General features: G+C 39.2%; 4 protein-coding genes across 4 annotated transcripts in view; 1 reads left to right on the forward strand and 3 right to left on the reverse strand.

The window, feature by feature from the left end:
- The window catches only part of LOC134823383 (cytochrome c1-like), a 79,043-nt gene that overhangs the window by 29,747 nt on the left and 33,619 nt on the right, over positions 1-15,677 (forward strand). The window lies entirely within an intron of this gene.
- LOC134823382 (minor histocompatibility antigen H13-like) overlaps positions 1-15,677 on the reverse strand; it is a 36,037-nt gene that overhangs the window by 9,598 nt on the left and 10,762 nt on the right. Inside the window, exons 2-7 of the mRNA XM_063834836.1 lie at positions 5,360-5,434; positions 4,256-4,393; positions 3,795-3,893; positions 3,502-3,584; positions 3,266-3,348; positions 2,942-3,027 (exon numbers count right to left, since the gene is read on the reverse strand). Coding sequence (XP_063690906.1) covers positions 2,942-3,027; positions 3,266-3,348; positions 3,502-3,584; positions 3,795-3,893; positions 4,256-4,393; positions 5,360-5,425 — 555 coding nt within the window. The 5' untranslated portion in view covers positions 5,426-5,434. The remainder of the gene's footprint in view (positions 1-2,941; positions 3,028-3,265; positions 3,349-3,501; positions 3,585-3,794; positions 3,894-4,255; positions 4,394-5,359; positions 5,435-15,677) is intronic.
- LOC134823266 (uncharacterized) lies at positions 10,092-10,635 on the reverse strand. Its single transcript, XM_063834665.1, has 2 exons — positions 10,414-10,635; positions 10,092-10,328 (listed from the first exon to the last, which is right to left on the reverse strand). The coding sequence occupies exons 1-2, from the start codon at positions 10,633-10,635 to the stop codon at positions 10,092-10,094; spliced, it is 459 nt and encodes a 152-aa protein (XP_063690735.1).
- Positions 10,867-11,625, reverse strand: LOC134823267 (uncharacterized). Its single transcript, XM_063834666.1, has one exon. The coding sequence runs from the start codon at positions 11,623-11,625 to the stop codon at positions 10,867-10,869; it is 759 nt and encodes a 252-aa protein (XP_063690736.1).

The raw sequence follows: 15,677 nt of genomic DNA on the forward strand, positions 1-15,677 counted from the left end.
AACTCAATAAGCAAATTTTTTCCCTGCTCTTGCCGAAGGCAAAAAGATCGTAGGGAATAAGTAATCGGGTTTGGATATATAATGAGGTGGCCCGACGGTCCTACGTTGACGACAAAAGTCTGCTCCTTCGTAATATAGATCACTAACCTATAATTATGTGTATAGGAAGCATCTGTTATGCTGCACGCGACGCTAGCCATGTGTTAATTAATTACAGTGAAGTTCCTCCTTCGCAAAGTTATTTTCCACAATTTTCTAGATTCATTTATTGTTGATGCGCGGCGCTACATTGGTCAAATAAATCGTCATTTTTTACCATGCACGAATCCCACTCATTTATAAAAAACATAGTGTGTAAATACTAAATATGTTGCACTTTTTTTCCAGTCACACTTTTCACTCAAAAGAATTAATGGTACAAGTGCATCGTAGGGCCGGAAAAAATGAGCATGCGTGGTTTAACTGCGGCGAAATTCTTGTTTTTAAATCGGCCGGTGGAAAGTTGTTTACCTTAGGGCCAACAAATTTGGTTCACAATAAATTTGGTTACCATAATTTTGGTCACCATAATTTTAGTCACAAATTTCGCAAATTTTTAGTCTACAACAATTTTGGTCACATTTTTCGACTTTTCGAGGGCATTTTCCATTCCATTTATTTGATTTTTCCATTATTTAGCTAGTTTTTTCCCGATTTCGCATATGAAGTCACACTTTATAGTTTAAATTTGGGATGTTGACTCATTGCGGACTGTTTGGACTGTAGAGAGAGTTCAGAGTTCATACTTTCATACGACAATGTAATGCGTGTTTTCGAATATAATAGGCGGGTTTATACTTTATACTTTTGCATTTCAACTTCGATAGTGAAGTCCCGGCCGTAGGCACGGGTTACACTAGTACTTTTATAATCCAGATAGATTTAAGGACATGAGAATGATAAGGTTAAGTACCACGATTACAAAGCTTGCAAATTGTTGGCGAATAGGTGACTCATCTTGTATTACAAACCTGAGCGAATTTGCGACCATTCAGACGACATTTTTCAATTAAGGGGCGGGATATCATTTATCAATTTTAATCTGAACAAGGTGCCGATAATATATGAAACCCATGAGTACGGGACCCCGTACAGGACTCATCTAATTCTGTTTGGTCTAGATAACGAATCATTACTCACTGATCTTTAGTCAGCGCATTGCCGATACATTGTGATGTTAGGTCATTAGTTTAGATCATAGGTTTCGAAAATAAACCTTCCCCAGTGCCTCACAAAAAGGGCGTTTTATTTAACTTATTTTCTTTATAATGTCATACACTACAAATGCATATAACATTTAAAGTTCCTTTGATGTTGAAAAGTAAAAAATGCAAAGTAAGCGACAGAAATTCGAGTAATTTTAAAAATCTCGCCTTCTTTTCCGACAGACATTAAGTAGTCAGCTTAGACGTTCCACTGACAAATTAAAGGGAATTAAACAAAATTAAGAATGCAAGAATGCCATTAAACATTATTATTTCTTACTTCCACCTGAGCAAGAGAACGTATCACGTATATGGTAATTGGGCAACTTGGTCGTTTAGCTCCGGACAGTCTATGCAACGTCTATGCAACGTCCATGCAACAACAAAAGCAACTGCTTTTGCATCGTTTAAACCTTTGCACCGCGACCGTTGCATAGACGGTTCTTTTGTTGTTGCATGGACGTTGCATAGACGTTGCATAGACTGTCCGGAGCTAAACGACCAAGTTGCCGCATGTACTCGCCCAGTCGAAACCGGCCGCATTATAGTAAATTTAATTCTGAGCGCCCAACACGTATCCAATAATAATACTTAATAGGCAATCTTGTGGCTCCTGGCTCTACTGCCAAATTACTTCATTATATACCAGAGCTGTAATTAGGAGAACTGTAATTAGGGAGAGATAGTGTGTGAGAGAGAGGGAGAGTACTGAGACACTTTAGTATTCAATTTGGGTAACAAAATGATCAATTAAACCACTTAACACCGGCCGATTTAAAAAACCTTAATCATTTGGCTTGGTCAGAGTTTTGTCGGCACTATACCGAAAAACCAGCCCCGTAACTCTTACCGTTTTCTTGAATAAGCCGTTCGGAAATTACACGCGAACGAACGAACACACACACATCTTGAGATTATTAATATAGATGTACAGTTTGAATGAAATTTTAACATAGATGGAGATTGAAGAAAATCAACACATATAGTTTATTGTGCACACCAACCCCTAAAAATATACTATAAAAACTTATTTTAACCGTTCAGCCTTCTATCCAACCGTTAAATCCGTCTGTGATTTATTTTCATTTATTGGAAGCAAATATGGTAAAAGACTTATTGCTGAAGAGGAAACGAAACTCGAAGTATGCAGTGGATAAATCCTCTAGAGTTCTACGGCGGAGGACCATATTTGTTCTGACACGTGACAGCCATTAAATAATCTGCTTTCAGCAGCGACCAATCAAGTCTCCTAAATCACTGTCACGTGTAATAACAAATATGGTTCACATGCCCATCAATATCCTGTTGTTATTGTCTATTATCAACAAGTCATCATTCATGATTCCATTAGCCCCTTGCTAACAGCTTATGCATTATATTAGTGGCTTTTATAACTTTAGTTGCCACATAGCTATTGTGCAACATTAGCATTCGCTATTGTGCAACATTAGCATTCGACAAACCGTAAGTCTACTCTGCGCGCAGTATGAACAGTCGTTCGCGCTGAAAAATAGCGTGCTACCTTGCAATGTCTTCCATTGCGCCAGATGAAACTGCCTAGCCTACGTGGCCCTCATGTTGCCACAGAGTGACTAGAGAAGCTGGCATGGTGCAACGCGACGTGTTTAGAATCTCCAAATCAAATGTTTCTTTCGTAGAACCCAAATATGATCAAATAATTTGCGTACTATTCTTACCTTCTTCATGAGGTACCAGACACCGAAAGCAGCAGAGAGGGCCATGGACACAACATGAAGCATGTCAAACTTGCACTCCAGATACACTGAAAATGATCATACCATATTTAGAATTTATTAATTATTCTACTTGCGCTTCTGGAGACTAATCAGGTCAGAAGTTGATATGTAATTGATTTAGCTGGCAGTTAAAACATGGTTGGTTTTTTGTTCAGTTGTAGGCTCTATTATAAACTGTCAATATTTCTTATCCCACACACATGTGATCTGTAAAACAACTGGCATGTTAAACATGTTTTTATATTCGTCTTATTAAATACTAACCGTTTGCTCCTTTGTTAAACTTGAGATGATAAAGCTCGTTTTCTAGGAGTAATGAACTTCCGGGGATCATTCCTACTACCGGCCTGCAATGAACAATGAACACAGTAAATAAAAAGCTACCAGGAAATTTTTTAGAGTAAAGGTATTTATGAAATTAAAAAATAAAAGTTAGAACTGAAAATCCTACAGTCTTGGCAGTCTATTATCACAATGTACATACTGAAACACCAACTTACCGTAATATAGCAGTTTGAGCAAGGGAACCAACAAGGAAGAAGTAAGAAGCTACTACTAGGTTCAGGTGATCAGCTGACAGATACTGAAATGAACATGTCTTGGTTAGAATTCGCGGTAACACTGTAACATATCAAGACTCTTATAAGTTCTTAAGAGGAGCTGAGTCTATGGCCATTCTGATATTATAACGGTCTATTGCTTCAGTAAACAAACAATACGAGCTCATTAATCCCAGATAATTAATGATAAACTATCCAATTAAAACAATGTAATGACTAATCTAATGACTTACCTTGACAATGAGATAAAGACCGAACAACATGCTGCTAGCCATTATTGGGAACATGTATACATCCTTTGTGGTCATGGTCTCTATAGCTTCCCCATTTTCCTGAAACACTCTCATTATTAAACTGTAGAGCCGCATTTTAAGAGCCTTTTTTATGTCGCAACAAATGGGATCAATAAAAATTTTTCCCAAGAAACATGTCGAGAAGACTAAGTCTACCAAACGGTTCAAACAATGTCAGGGACGCGAAGTTTCTCGACCATTGTCTCCAAATTTAAACTCTTAGTTGTTCGGACTAACTACATTAATGTATTCCTATCCTGTTTAATACAATAACCTAAATCAAACATTATAGTAACCAAATTGAAAACAGAAAGGGACTAGGAATTAAATGTCCTTCTTCCCAAAAATAACTATGAATTTCTACAGAAATATATTATATGACGAATATAACATATAATCACCTTTGATTTCTTATGGTAGGTGATGGACCTGTAAGAGCCCCAGAAAATGGGGATGACAGCCATAAGGAAAAGGCTGACATAGGCCAGGGCCAGGCCTTCTGTAGTTGCGACTGCTCGGCCAGTTATGTTCTTCACTGCCTGAAATTATTGAATATTAGAGATCTGCACCACATCAGTAAAGATACTGAAACCAAAACAAGTTCACACTACAGACTACATTTTCTTCTATTTGATAAACTTGTAGAATCTTAAAATTGAATGGCTGGAATTACTTTTTCTTTCATGAGAATTGTGTCTGCAATTCTTGGTAAGTGGGTACTATGTTTACATTATTAAAACTAATTTAGGTGAGTTGGAGTTATAATAAGAATAGACAAATTAACACACAACAACAGCACATTATTATGAAAGCGTCGGAGTAGTTTGGGATACTTACTCGGAATTTCGATGCCCTGCAGAATATTCACTTGCAGTAATATATTACTCTTTATTCTAGGTATTTTGGGTTTTACTAACATTTTGGTATTTTAGGCTAATGCCACTGAAGATGACGCCTTGAAACATGTTTGACGACAGCTTGTAAATTGACAGATTGGTCCACTATATGCAACAAATTATCTAGTTTGATTGTTCAAAGGGAGAAAGTAATTGCTCTAGTAGAGTGAGTAATATACAATAATAAATTATAGACAGGAGTGTTTACCGTGTGTGATACTAGTTTTTGGATTCTATTTTAACACAGTGACACCAGCAATCTGTAAATTAATTTTGATTGTTGATATAAGCAGAATAAAACGCCACATAACATTTCATTTCGTTGACAAGTTCTTGTGTGTGTTTTGGACAAAAGTACAATTATTAGACAAGACACAAATACCTAATTAAACAATATACATACCACATTACCACAAATACCTAATTATACATACCACAAATACCTAATTATACATACCACAATGACCTAATTATACATACCAAAAATACCTAATTATACATACTAACCGGAACCCTTCTTCCCCACTAATCACCACCACTATTGCCTTTGTTAAAATGGCAATAGATGGAAATTACAATTATTAATTCAAATGAAGATAGAAGTTTTACCTCAGGTAGCACATCTTCTACTTTCTCAAGTATCTCCTCAGCAGCTTGCACTACAGGATCTTCCATATTGCCTATCTATCAATAAAGGAGATGAGAATAAAAGATATGTTATAAAATAACTCAAGGAAATGATAAGATTAAGTTTGATTGCTTGTTCATTGGATAAAGTATACACTGCAATCTAACTTATAATTCAAAAGTTTCTCTTTGTATGTATGACCGCCCAGGTGCAAATTGGATGAGAAATAGGAAGTTGCATAAACATGCACTTTTCACCTAATTTGAATGTGGGCGGACAAACAGACAACCAATCATTATCAAGTTTCGAATTGTAATAAAGATGGGGGTGGGTTAAATTTTTGGGCAAAAACCATGACATATTGGCTTGCAAGGCCCGCTTGCAAGACCCCCCCCCCCTGCAGTTCAAAATGGGATGTATAGCCCTGCCTTCTTATATGCTTGCTAAGGGATGCACCATGCTGGCTTGTTAGGAGAGACTATTCAATCCAATTGAAACACACATCGTTTTTTGTCTTTTTGTCTTTTCTCAAAAAAAATAGTCCTTTCTTTGTGCGTAGCTCTGCCGAGTAGGAACTCGTTAAATTGAGTTTGAAGAAGACAATTTAGCAGCAGAGGCTACTACAGACGTCTGCACTGTAACACTCTCAAGTAGTTTAATGGATCTCCATTACAACAACAACAACAATGGCGAACCTAGCACGCTACGATCGAGGGGCCGATCTCCTTTTATTTTGCGGTGCGGCCACGGTCCTTTCGGTACAGATTTCCCTGCAGCATAGTCGTGACGCAACCCCAGGCATATGCACTCGTGTTATTTTCGCAGCTCTAATCAGAGCCACTATCATTCACACCATGGTTTAGTGAGTGACGGCTGCCCATCAATTTTGAAATCTTGGCCCAACTTGGATTCAAACTCGCAACATCAGGGCCAGTAGACATTAGACAAGCAGATTAACCAACTAAGCCACTGAGCCACTTAAGATCTCCACTAAACTACAGGTATGTCATGATATGAAAGTTGAACACCAGCTACAGAAAGTAAACGAGGGTGGATGTCTCAACCCCAAGACTATAACAGGTGACCAAGGTCGGCTCGATGTATCTGCTAGTGAAGTTTGGACTCCATTTCATAAGAACTTTCTTAACCTTAGGGTTTCATGCCCCAATTTCTTATCAAACAGGACAAATACTCTTCAAGTGTACGAAATGGAATGAGAATGAGAAGAAGGATGAGTACTTGGAGAGTGTTGAATGTGGAGAAGGCAACCTTCACCCGGGGGTATTTCTCACATCTGAAGGACTATCTAAAGAGTGAAGCAGTTTATCAACAGACTAGCTGGTCTCATAGCCAGAAAGAAAAAGGAGAGATATTGTGATGTGGTAAGGCATACTGAGGACGAGGATAAGATTTCCAATGTTGAGAACAACTCTTATTGCTCTATGTGGGCACAAGAAGATCATGCGTTTTGAGAATTGTGTGTGTACATGTGATTGTTTATAGTTCAAAATATCGGTAACAATGGACCATTTACCTAGTCCCATACCATGAAGACATTTATAGACAAGAAACAATAACTTATAATGAATTCTGTAACTAATAGGCAGCCAATGAAGATCTTTCAGAGTGTCTACTAGATGATCATATTTATATAGTTCTACTTTAGCAGCAGAATTCTGAACGATTTGAAGTTGGTGGATGAGGTCGTCACTAATCCATAATATTAAAGAGCATTGCATGGCAGTAGTCCAATTTGCAGACGATGATGCTGTTAATAATAAGTAAAACAAAATTTCAGCTGAGCTTTGCTAAAGAGATATTTTCTCCTAATTACATTCCTAAGAAGTCTAAGGCTCAAACGGAAGATGATGGTCAATTTGGACACCAAGGTTCTTCGTTGTGCTAACAAATCTGATACAGGTGAAAACTGGCCACGGGCCTAAATATTACATATGAATCAATTACAATTCATTATCATAACCAATATTAAAAACTGTCCAAAATATCTTTTAAAAAAGTATTCTCTAGCCAAAGGGCTCAATATTTAGGTATCATTTGATAGAGAAACAAATTTAGAGAAACAAATTTGAATTGTGATCTTTATTACAGATTAAACATATCATATATAACCATAAAAGCCGCGCGTCGGCTGATTGCCTCAACTTGGATTGGTAGTAATTTCAGTTTACAGAAGCTGAAAGACGGCAGCTCAAAAGCCCCAGTGAACCATCGGAAAGATCAAGGACTCGAGTGCCAATAGTGGCTTTTTCGAACCCATTTTCGCCGATTTGCTGAGGCCCAGATGAGCCGCGCCCTGCTGCTTAACGGCACATGATGGTTTTTGTTTAAATACTTATTTAAATTTAAGCGATAATTCATTTTGTGGTTTACAGTTTTTGAATCATGTTCATCATTTATTTTTCGTTCAATTATCACGTGTTTACAATTCAGTCATACCATGCATAGTCAACATTGTTGAGGCAACCAGCTTCCGCAGTTCAATAATTGGAGACCGAAAATATAAATTGATCGAAATTTACAATTCATCGTTATCAAATATAGTCAATAATATTCTTGATTCCATTTAGTACATAATAAGTTGGTTTTATTCTCTTGCAACACTACTGCACAACAAAAACTGCGCCTGTCCACCAGCAACAGCGCAGTCATATGTGTGCAGCCAAAGCTAGGCCACACACCCATGGCCGCGCCGGTTAAACAACTCTATATTCAATCGTTATATTAGGAAATTTTAGTTAATTCTTTGATCACTCTTCAGTGCCGGTGGGCAGGCGCCCCGCATAGTTGGCTTTCCAAATTTACAGTCTCAGGAAAGCCGAAACGGTAATCGAGTCCCGGAGCAGAACACACATTTAGAAAATTGAAAAATTAAAATAAAAATAAAAATAACAAATTAGAAATTAAAAATTAAAAATTACATGACTACGAGAGTCCAGACAGGCGACAAACACACAAACCGGACGAAGAGAGGACCCACTGCTGAATTCGACATATAATGAATTGTTGAAAACATAATGATTCCTACACTAATATGATCTTGAGGCATGCCCTGCGTGTACTGTGCGAGTACATTGTAAATAATATCTGATAAGATGGGCCAAAAATAGCGGCACAGCGCGCAAAATGCGCGGCGTGACCGCCAAAATTTTATACTTTAGACATTAACATTTCAATCGGCTTTAGCGCTCAGCATATCTTCATTGAGTAGACGTTAGAATTTCAGTTCGTTGGAATCGAAGTTCAGTTCACACCAATCTATTTCGTCGTACCTGGACTGCATGCCGAGTAACTCCTTTTTTATTGTGGATTTTACAAGGTTCGTTGATGTAGAGAAGTTGATATTGCTAGCAGTGTTTCTACAATCGTTCCACATTTTTGTCGATTGATATATGAAGGAGGTGGATGGGGTTGGAGTGATGAATCGATCAGCACGTCTTGATGATCTGTGAAATAGATTTAGGAGTGGGACTGGGGATTCTAATTTATTGATTTTGAACATTTCCAATAAACATGTGTGTTTGAACAAACTGTGTATGGTTTATATAGTTAATAAATTAACTCCCCCTATACTGAGCTGGTTTGGAGCTCGAGGAATGAGGTGAGGCGATGATAATTATTTGTATTTTTCCAGGATTAAGTTTAAGGCAATATTCAATAGGGTGGATGGTTTTTTAATCGTATTTATGGAATTGGTACCGTTGTAAAGCTTACATTATGACAGTTCAGATGCGAAAGTTTTATCGAAAATAGACCTGTCATTGTTCTGGAAATAACAATAATAAACAATAATATCTATGACCAATTTAACCATATTAAGAAATGTGGTCGGTGATCCAGTATTGAGCATATGTGCAACTGTGTGAGTTCAGTATTCTAATTGCCCCCTTCAAGCAGCTAAGGTGCGTCTTACTAGCAGTCATGTGACCGAGATCACGTGATAACACCTTTAACTAACTTATAGCCCTGAGGATCAATTGGTACAATGTGTATTGAGGTAAATTGGTCGGGGTATGTTTTATTATATAATATCAGTATTTACACTGAAACATTCAATAGCTTTCCTTAGCTGTTGGAACAGTGAAAGACCAAAATATTAGATGTTAACCCTGAGCAAATTGTAGCTTGTAGTTGTACATTTAATATAATCAATAATACTACATACTACCTTGTTGGACTTTATTTAAACGGACTTTAGTTCATAGTTGGATGCTAGAAGCCCAAGTTTACAATTTACCGCAGAAATTTATCTCGTACCGTTTTAAAACCAGATCTCGGAGAAAGGTTCACCTTAGAGTATTTTAAACCTAATTCTCGGTCAGACATTTTACAATCTCCGAACAGTGTGACTATAATTATTTTATGTACAATCTCCGCCTAGCGGCCTAATTACCGGTTTACACATTCAACCACGTACGAACGTTCGCGTTCGCGTTCGCGTTTGAATCTTGAGTTAAATGGTTGGTTCACTATATGTTAAGTATAATAATATACTCTTCAGCGTACACTCTACACCTAATATAAAGACATCAGCGGGACATCAGCCTTTCCTGCTATAATTATGCAGAAGATCAATTGCCAGAAAACCGAAAGTTTACAACGAGAAATATTATACAACTTTGATAGATGTTGGTAATAATAGATATAATTATACAATTAACTACAAGACGTACACGTAAATCTCGACGAAGCAATTCATCTCTCGTGAGACTCAAGCGGCATTCTCAAAGCACTCTCGTGGCACTCAAGCGGCATTCTCAAAGCATTCTCGTGGTACTCAAGCGGCATTCTCAAAGCACTCTCGTGCCACTCAAATGGCATCATCAAGGCACTCTCGTGCCACTCAAGCGCTATTCTCGTGGCACTCTCGTCACACTCTCGTGGAACTCTCGTGGCACTCTCGTGGCACACTCGTGGCACTCTCGTGGCACTCTCGTGGCACTCTCGTTACACTCTCGTGGAACTCTCGTGGCATTCTCAAGGCACTCTCGTGGCACTCACGTGGCACTCAAGCAACATTCGCAAGGCACTCAAGCGGCATCCTCAAGGCACTCTCGTGCCACTCAAGCGGCATTTTCAAGGCACTCTCGTGGCACTCAAGCGGCAGTCTCAAGGCACTCTTGTGGCACTCTAGCGGCTTTATCAAGGCACTCTCGTACCACTCAAGCGGCATTCTCAAGGCACTCTCGTGGCACTCAAGCGGCATTCTCAAGGCACTCTCGTGACAATCAAGCGGCATTCTCAAGGTACTCTCGTGCCACTCTCGTGGCACTCTATCGGCATTCTCAAAGCACTCTCGTGCCAATCAAATGGCATCATCAAGGCACTCTCGTGCCACTCAAGCGCTATTCTCGTGGCACTCTCGTCACACTCTCGTGGCACTCACGTGACACTCTCGTGGCACTCTCGTGGCACTCTCGTGGCACTCACGTGACACTCTCGTGGCACTCTCGTGGCACTCTCGTGGCACTCACGTGACACTCTCGTGGCACTCACGTGACACTCTCATGGCACTCTCGTTGCACTCTCGTGGAACTCTCGTGGAACTCTCGTGGCACTCTCGTGGCACTCTCGTGGCACACTCATGGCACTCTCGTTGCACTCTCGTGGAACTCTCGTGGCACTCTCGTGGCACACTCGTGGCACTCTCGTGGAACTCTCGTGGAACTCTCGTGGCACTCTCGTGGAACTCTCGTGGCACTCTCGTGGCACACTCGTGGCACTCTCGTGGCACACTCGTGGCACTCTCGTGGCACTCTCGTGGAACTCTCGTGGCACTCTTGTAGAACTCTCGTGGCACTCTTGTAGACCTCTCGTAGAACTCTCGTGGCATTGTCGTAACACACTTGTGGCACTCTCGTGGCACTCTCGTGGCACTCTCTTGGCACTCCCGTGGCACTCTCGTGGCACTCTCGTGGCACTCTCGTGGCACTGTCGTGGCACTCTCGTGGCACTCTCGTGGCACTCTTGTAGAACTCTCGTAGAACTCTCGTGGCATTGTCGTAACACACTTGTGGCATTGTCGTAACACACTTGTGGCACTCTCGTGGCACTCTCGTGGAACTCTCGTGGCACTCTCGTGGAACTCTCGTGGCACTCTCGTGGCACTCTCGTGGCACTCTCGTGGCACTCTCGTGGCACTCTCGTGGCACTCTCGTGGCACTCTCTTGGCACTCTCGTAAAACTCTCGTGGCATTGTCGTAACACACTTGTGGCACTTTCGTGGCATTCTCGTGGCACTCACGTGACTCAAGCAACATTCTCAATGCACTCAAGCAGCATCCTCAAGGCACTCTCGTACCACTCAAGCGGCATTTTCAAGGCACTCTTGTGGCACTCTAGCGGCTTTATGAAGGCACTCTCGTACCAGTCAAGCGGCATTTTCAAGGCACTCTTGTGGCATTCTAGCGGCACTCTAGCGGCTTTATCAAGGCACTCTCGTGGAACTCTCGTGGAAATCTCGTGGCACTCTCGCGTGGAACTCTCGTGGAAATCTCGTGGCACTCTCGCGTGGAACTCTCGTGGAAATCTCGTGGCACTGTACTCTCGTGGTACTGTCGTGGCATTCTCGTGACACTCTCGTGCCACTCAAGCGGCATCCTCAAGGCACTCTCGTGGCACTCAAGCAGAATTTTCAAGGCACTCTTGAGAATGGCGCTTGAATGTCACGAGAGTGCCTTGATAAAGCCGCTTGAGTGCCGCTAGAATGCCACAAGAGTTTCTTGAGAATACCGCTTGAGAACCACGAGGGTACCTTGAGAAAGCCGCTTGATTGTTACGAGAGATGAATTGCTTCGTTGAGGTTTAAGTTTACTTGTAGTTAATTGTATAATTACATCTATCATTACCAACATCTATCAAAGTTGTATAATATTTCTCGTTGTAAACTTTCGGTTTTCTGGCAATTAATCTTCCGCATAATTATAGCAGGAAAGGCTGACGTCCCGCTGATGTCTTAAGGTGTAGAGTGTAGGCTGAAGAGTATATTATACTTAACATATAGTAAACCAACCATTTAACTCAAGATTCAAACGCGAACGTTCTTACTTGGTTGTATGTGTAAACCGGTAATTAGGCCGCTAGGGGCTCCTGGCTCCATCACGTGACCTCAGTTGATATATTTTGCGTACATGATCACAGGAACAACGGTGCGCCCCTAAGGCTTGGCAGGTCAATTAGAAACGATCGTTGGAGCAATGGACCGGCTCACTTATAGATTGGATCAGCGACAATTATTGGTTTGTTTATTAGCCATTCTCTTAGTTCGGTCAAGTCCATTTTCGAAAAGACTTCCACCATCCTTATTTATTTTAAATAAACATTACAACGGTATTTGATTCGAAAATTCGATACAAAATCCGCCACCCTACAATTTACCTCAATACACATTGTACCAATTGATCCTCAGGGCTATAAAATAAATAAATAAATAAAGTCAATTTTTACAGCACAGCAATATATATCTAAATATCAGATCCTCTGTAATCATAATGTATAAAAAAAGGGAGCTTTTCTCTGTGCTGAAGGATGAATCAAGGCAGATCATGGTTCTGTTAGCAGGCCACCCTAGTTATGGACAATACATATATATAAAATAATTAAATTATAATTTTAAAATTGTGTCAAGATTGAACTAAAACATAACTCAGGGTAAAATAGACGTATTCCCTTCGTCAAATTAACTATTTACAATACTAAACTTAAACGAACTCCGGGTAAAATAAACGTAATCCCTTTGTCAAACTTGCTATTTACAATAACTTAATAAATTTATACGGTTGAAAATTATTTCATATTCAATAACAATGTAGCATCAATATAATTGATACAAATGAGGAGCATACATAGCAGTGAGAATTGCACATAACAGGAGGACTGGAGGTATGGAGCAATAATGATTGACAGTGCACCTTTCCACTGATGTTCCTAATTTCCTGTAATAGCTTAATAGGCATGGAAATACTTTGATTGCAGGGGATAGATTGGATTCACTTATGTACTGAGATAACTTAACCGAAATAACATAACTGCCTAGATACATTGGCTAGTGTTGGGTGGGATCATGAATTTATCGTAAGAGTTATCCCCTTGGTAATTCTCATCAGTTAGCACCATATTCATAAGAGTTTCTTTGTATAACTTAGAAAATTTCTTAACGTCGTCACACTCTCTAAGGGACTTTGGTAATATGTTCCAGGCCTTAGTTCCTAGATAGTTAAACTCCTTGTGAGATCTTGATTTAGGAGTATAAAGATTGCAGTTTTCTGCCTCACGTGATCCACCAGAAATATACGAGAATTTCCCGATAAAATGCTTTGGACATGTTTCATTGATTATACGGTACATATATGAGCTAAGATGAACCTGTCGTCTCAAATGGAGAGGAAGCCATCCCATATTTTTGTATACATTAACCGACCTCTCTCTGATGTTTACATCTAGGGCTATTTTAGCAACCTTTTTGTACATGATATCTAACTCTCCTAGTCGTTTTTTATATGTTCTTGACCAGATGGTGTCTAAGTAGTCAAAATGTGGCAACATAAGTGCATTAGCAAACATCTTCCTGAACTTAAGAGGGAGAAGTTTTTTTGATCTATACATAGCACCAATTCTTTTGGATATCTTTTTCTTAATGTTATCAATATGTTCATTAAATGTCAATCTGCTGTCAACTATAAGTCCAAGGTACTTATGGGATTTAGTTTCACAGATTACCAAAGTAAGGTCATCACAAATTTCAACAAGGATGGCATCAAGGTTAGGCTTAGAGTCAAGGATCATTAGTTTTGTTTTTTCATTATTCAGGGATAGTTTATTAGCCTGAAGCCATCTGATAACTAATTTCAACTCTTGTTTGATGTTACCATAGTTTCCTCTAGATATATTGTCAAAATATAATGCACCGTCATCAGCAAATAGATAAGGTTTAGAAAATAGGCATGCATTAGGCAGGTCATTGATAAAAATGCTGAATAGAATTGGTCCTAATATACTTCCTTGAGGCACTCCAGAGTTCAATGAATGTAAACTGCTTATCCTACTCCCAACTCTAGTTTGCTGTAATCTATCTGTGAGGAAGCTCCTAAACCAGCTCAATGCAGTATCTTTTATTCCATAATGCTTCAGCTTTTGAATGAGAATATCATGGTTAACAGTATCAAATGCCTTTCTGATGTCCAGGAAGATAATTGCAGGATGCTTGGCACTGTTCTTAGCAGTAAATATACGATCAAACAGATCTAACATGAGATAAGTTGTAGAGTGATCTTTACGGAAACCATATTGATGCTCTGAAAGTATTCCCTTTTCATCAAGATATTGAGTCAGTTGGGAGTTCACACAAAATTCGATGCACTTTCCAAGAATCGGTAAAATTGAGATTGGTCGATAATTACTAGGATTCTCAGTATCACCATCCTTATGGATTGGGGTGACTTTTGCAACCTTGCAGCTGTTTGGCATGATGCCACTGGATAAACTCAAATTTACAAGATGTGTTAATGGAGCAATAAATGCAGGTAAAATTTGTCTAAACACTCTCAATGGTATATGATCATTAGTGGATTTGCTACAAGGGATACTTGCCACATAGTCTAAGATATTGGACTCAGTTATTTCAGTAAAGCTATTCAAGCTGGTCTCGTTGTCAATCTGCTCATTTTGTAGATAAGATAGAAATTCATTTTCATTTTCCAGCTGCACTTCTGCTTGGATCTTTGGACCTATTTCAGCAAAATATTTATTGGTGGTTTCAGCATCAAGATTGTTATTGATATTGTTAGCTTTAACAGGCAGATTTGATGCTGTCTTTATCGTTTTCCATACACCCTTTAGATCATTCATGGCACACTTGGCTTTCAGTTCTATTGCTAAGTTAGTCTTCCTATTAATTCTAGACAAATAGGTTGAATAGTTTCTCTGCCGTTTATATGCCATCCATAATGAGTCACATTTATTACAGTGTATAAGACCATTTGGATGTATACGTCTGTTCTTGTTGTGTGTTAAAAATTTACGGTAAAGTTTCCCTTTCAATTTCTTACTTTCTAAAAATTCTGGAGATGGCTTATGGATGTAATCACTATGGCACTTAATTTGTTTAATTGGACAGAAGTGATCATAGTAGTGATCAATATGTTCGTTTAAACCATCAACTGCATCATTCAGACTAGTTGAATCTATTATTGGTCTATAATCACAGGTTTCCAAAAATTCTTTAAGAGCAGTAACATTCATTTTGCTGTGATCTCTTATTAGTAACTTCTTGAATTTTGAGGC

This window comes from Bolinopsis microptera, chromosome 11 (assembly GCF_026151205.1).
Source record: "Bolinopsis microptera isolate Bmic1 chromosome 11, MBARI_Bmic_1.0, whole genome shotgun sequence".
In the NCBI taxonomy this organism is placed as follows: Eukaryota; Metazoa; Ctenophora; class Tentaculata; order Lobata; family Bolinopsidae; genus Bolinopsis; species Bolinopsis microptera.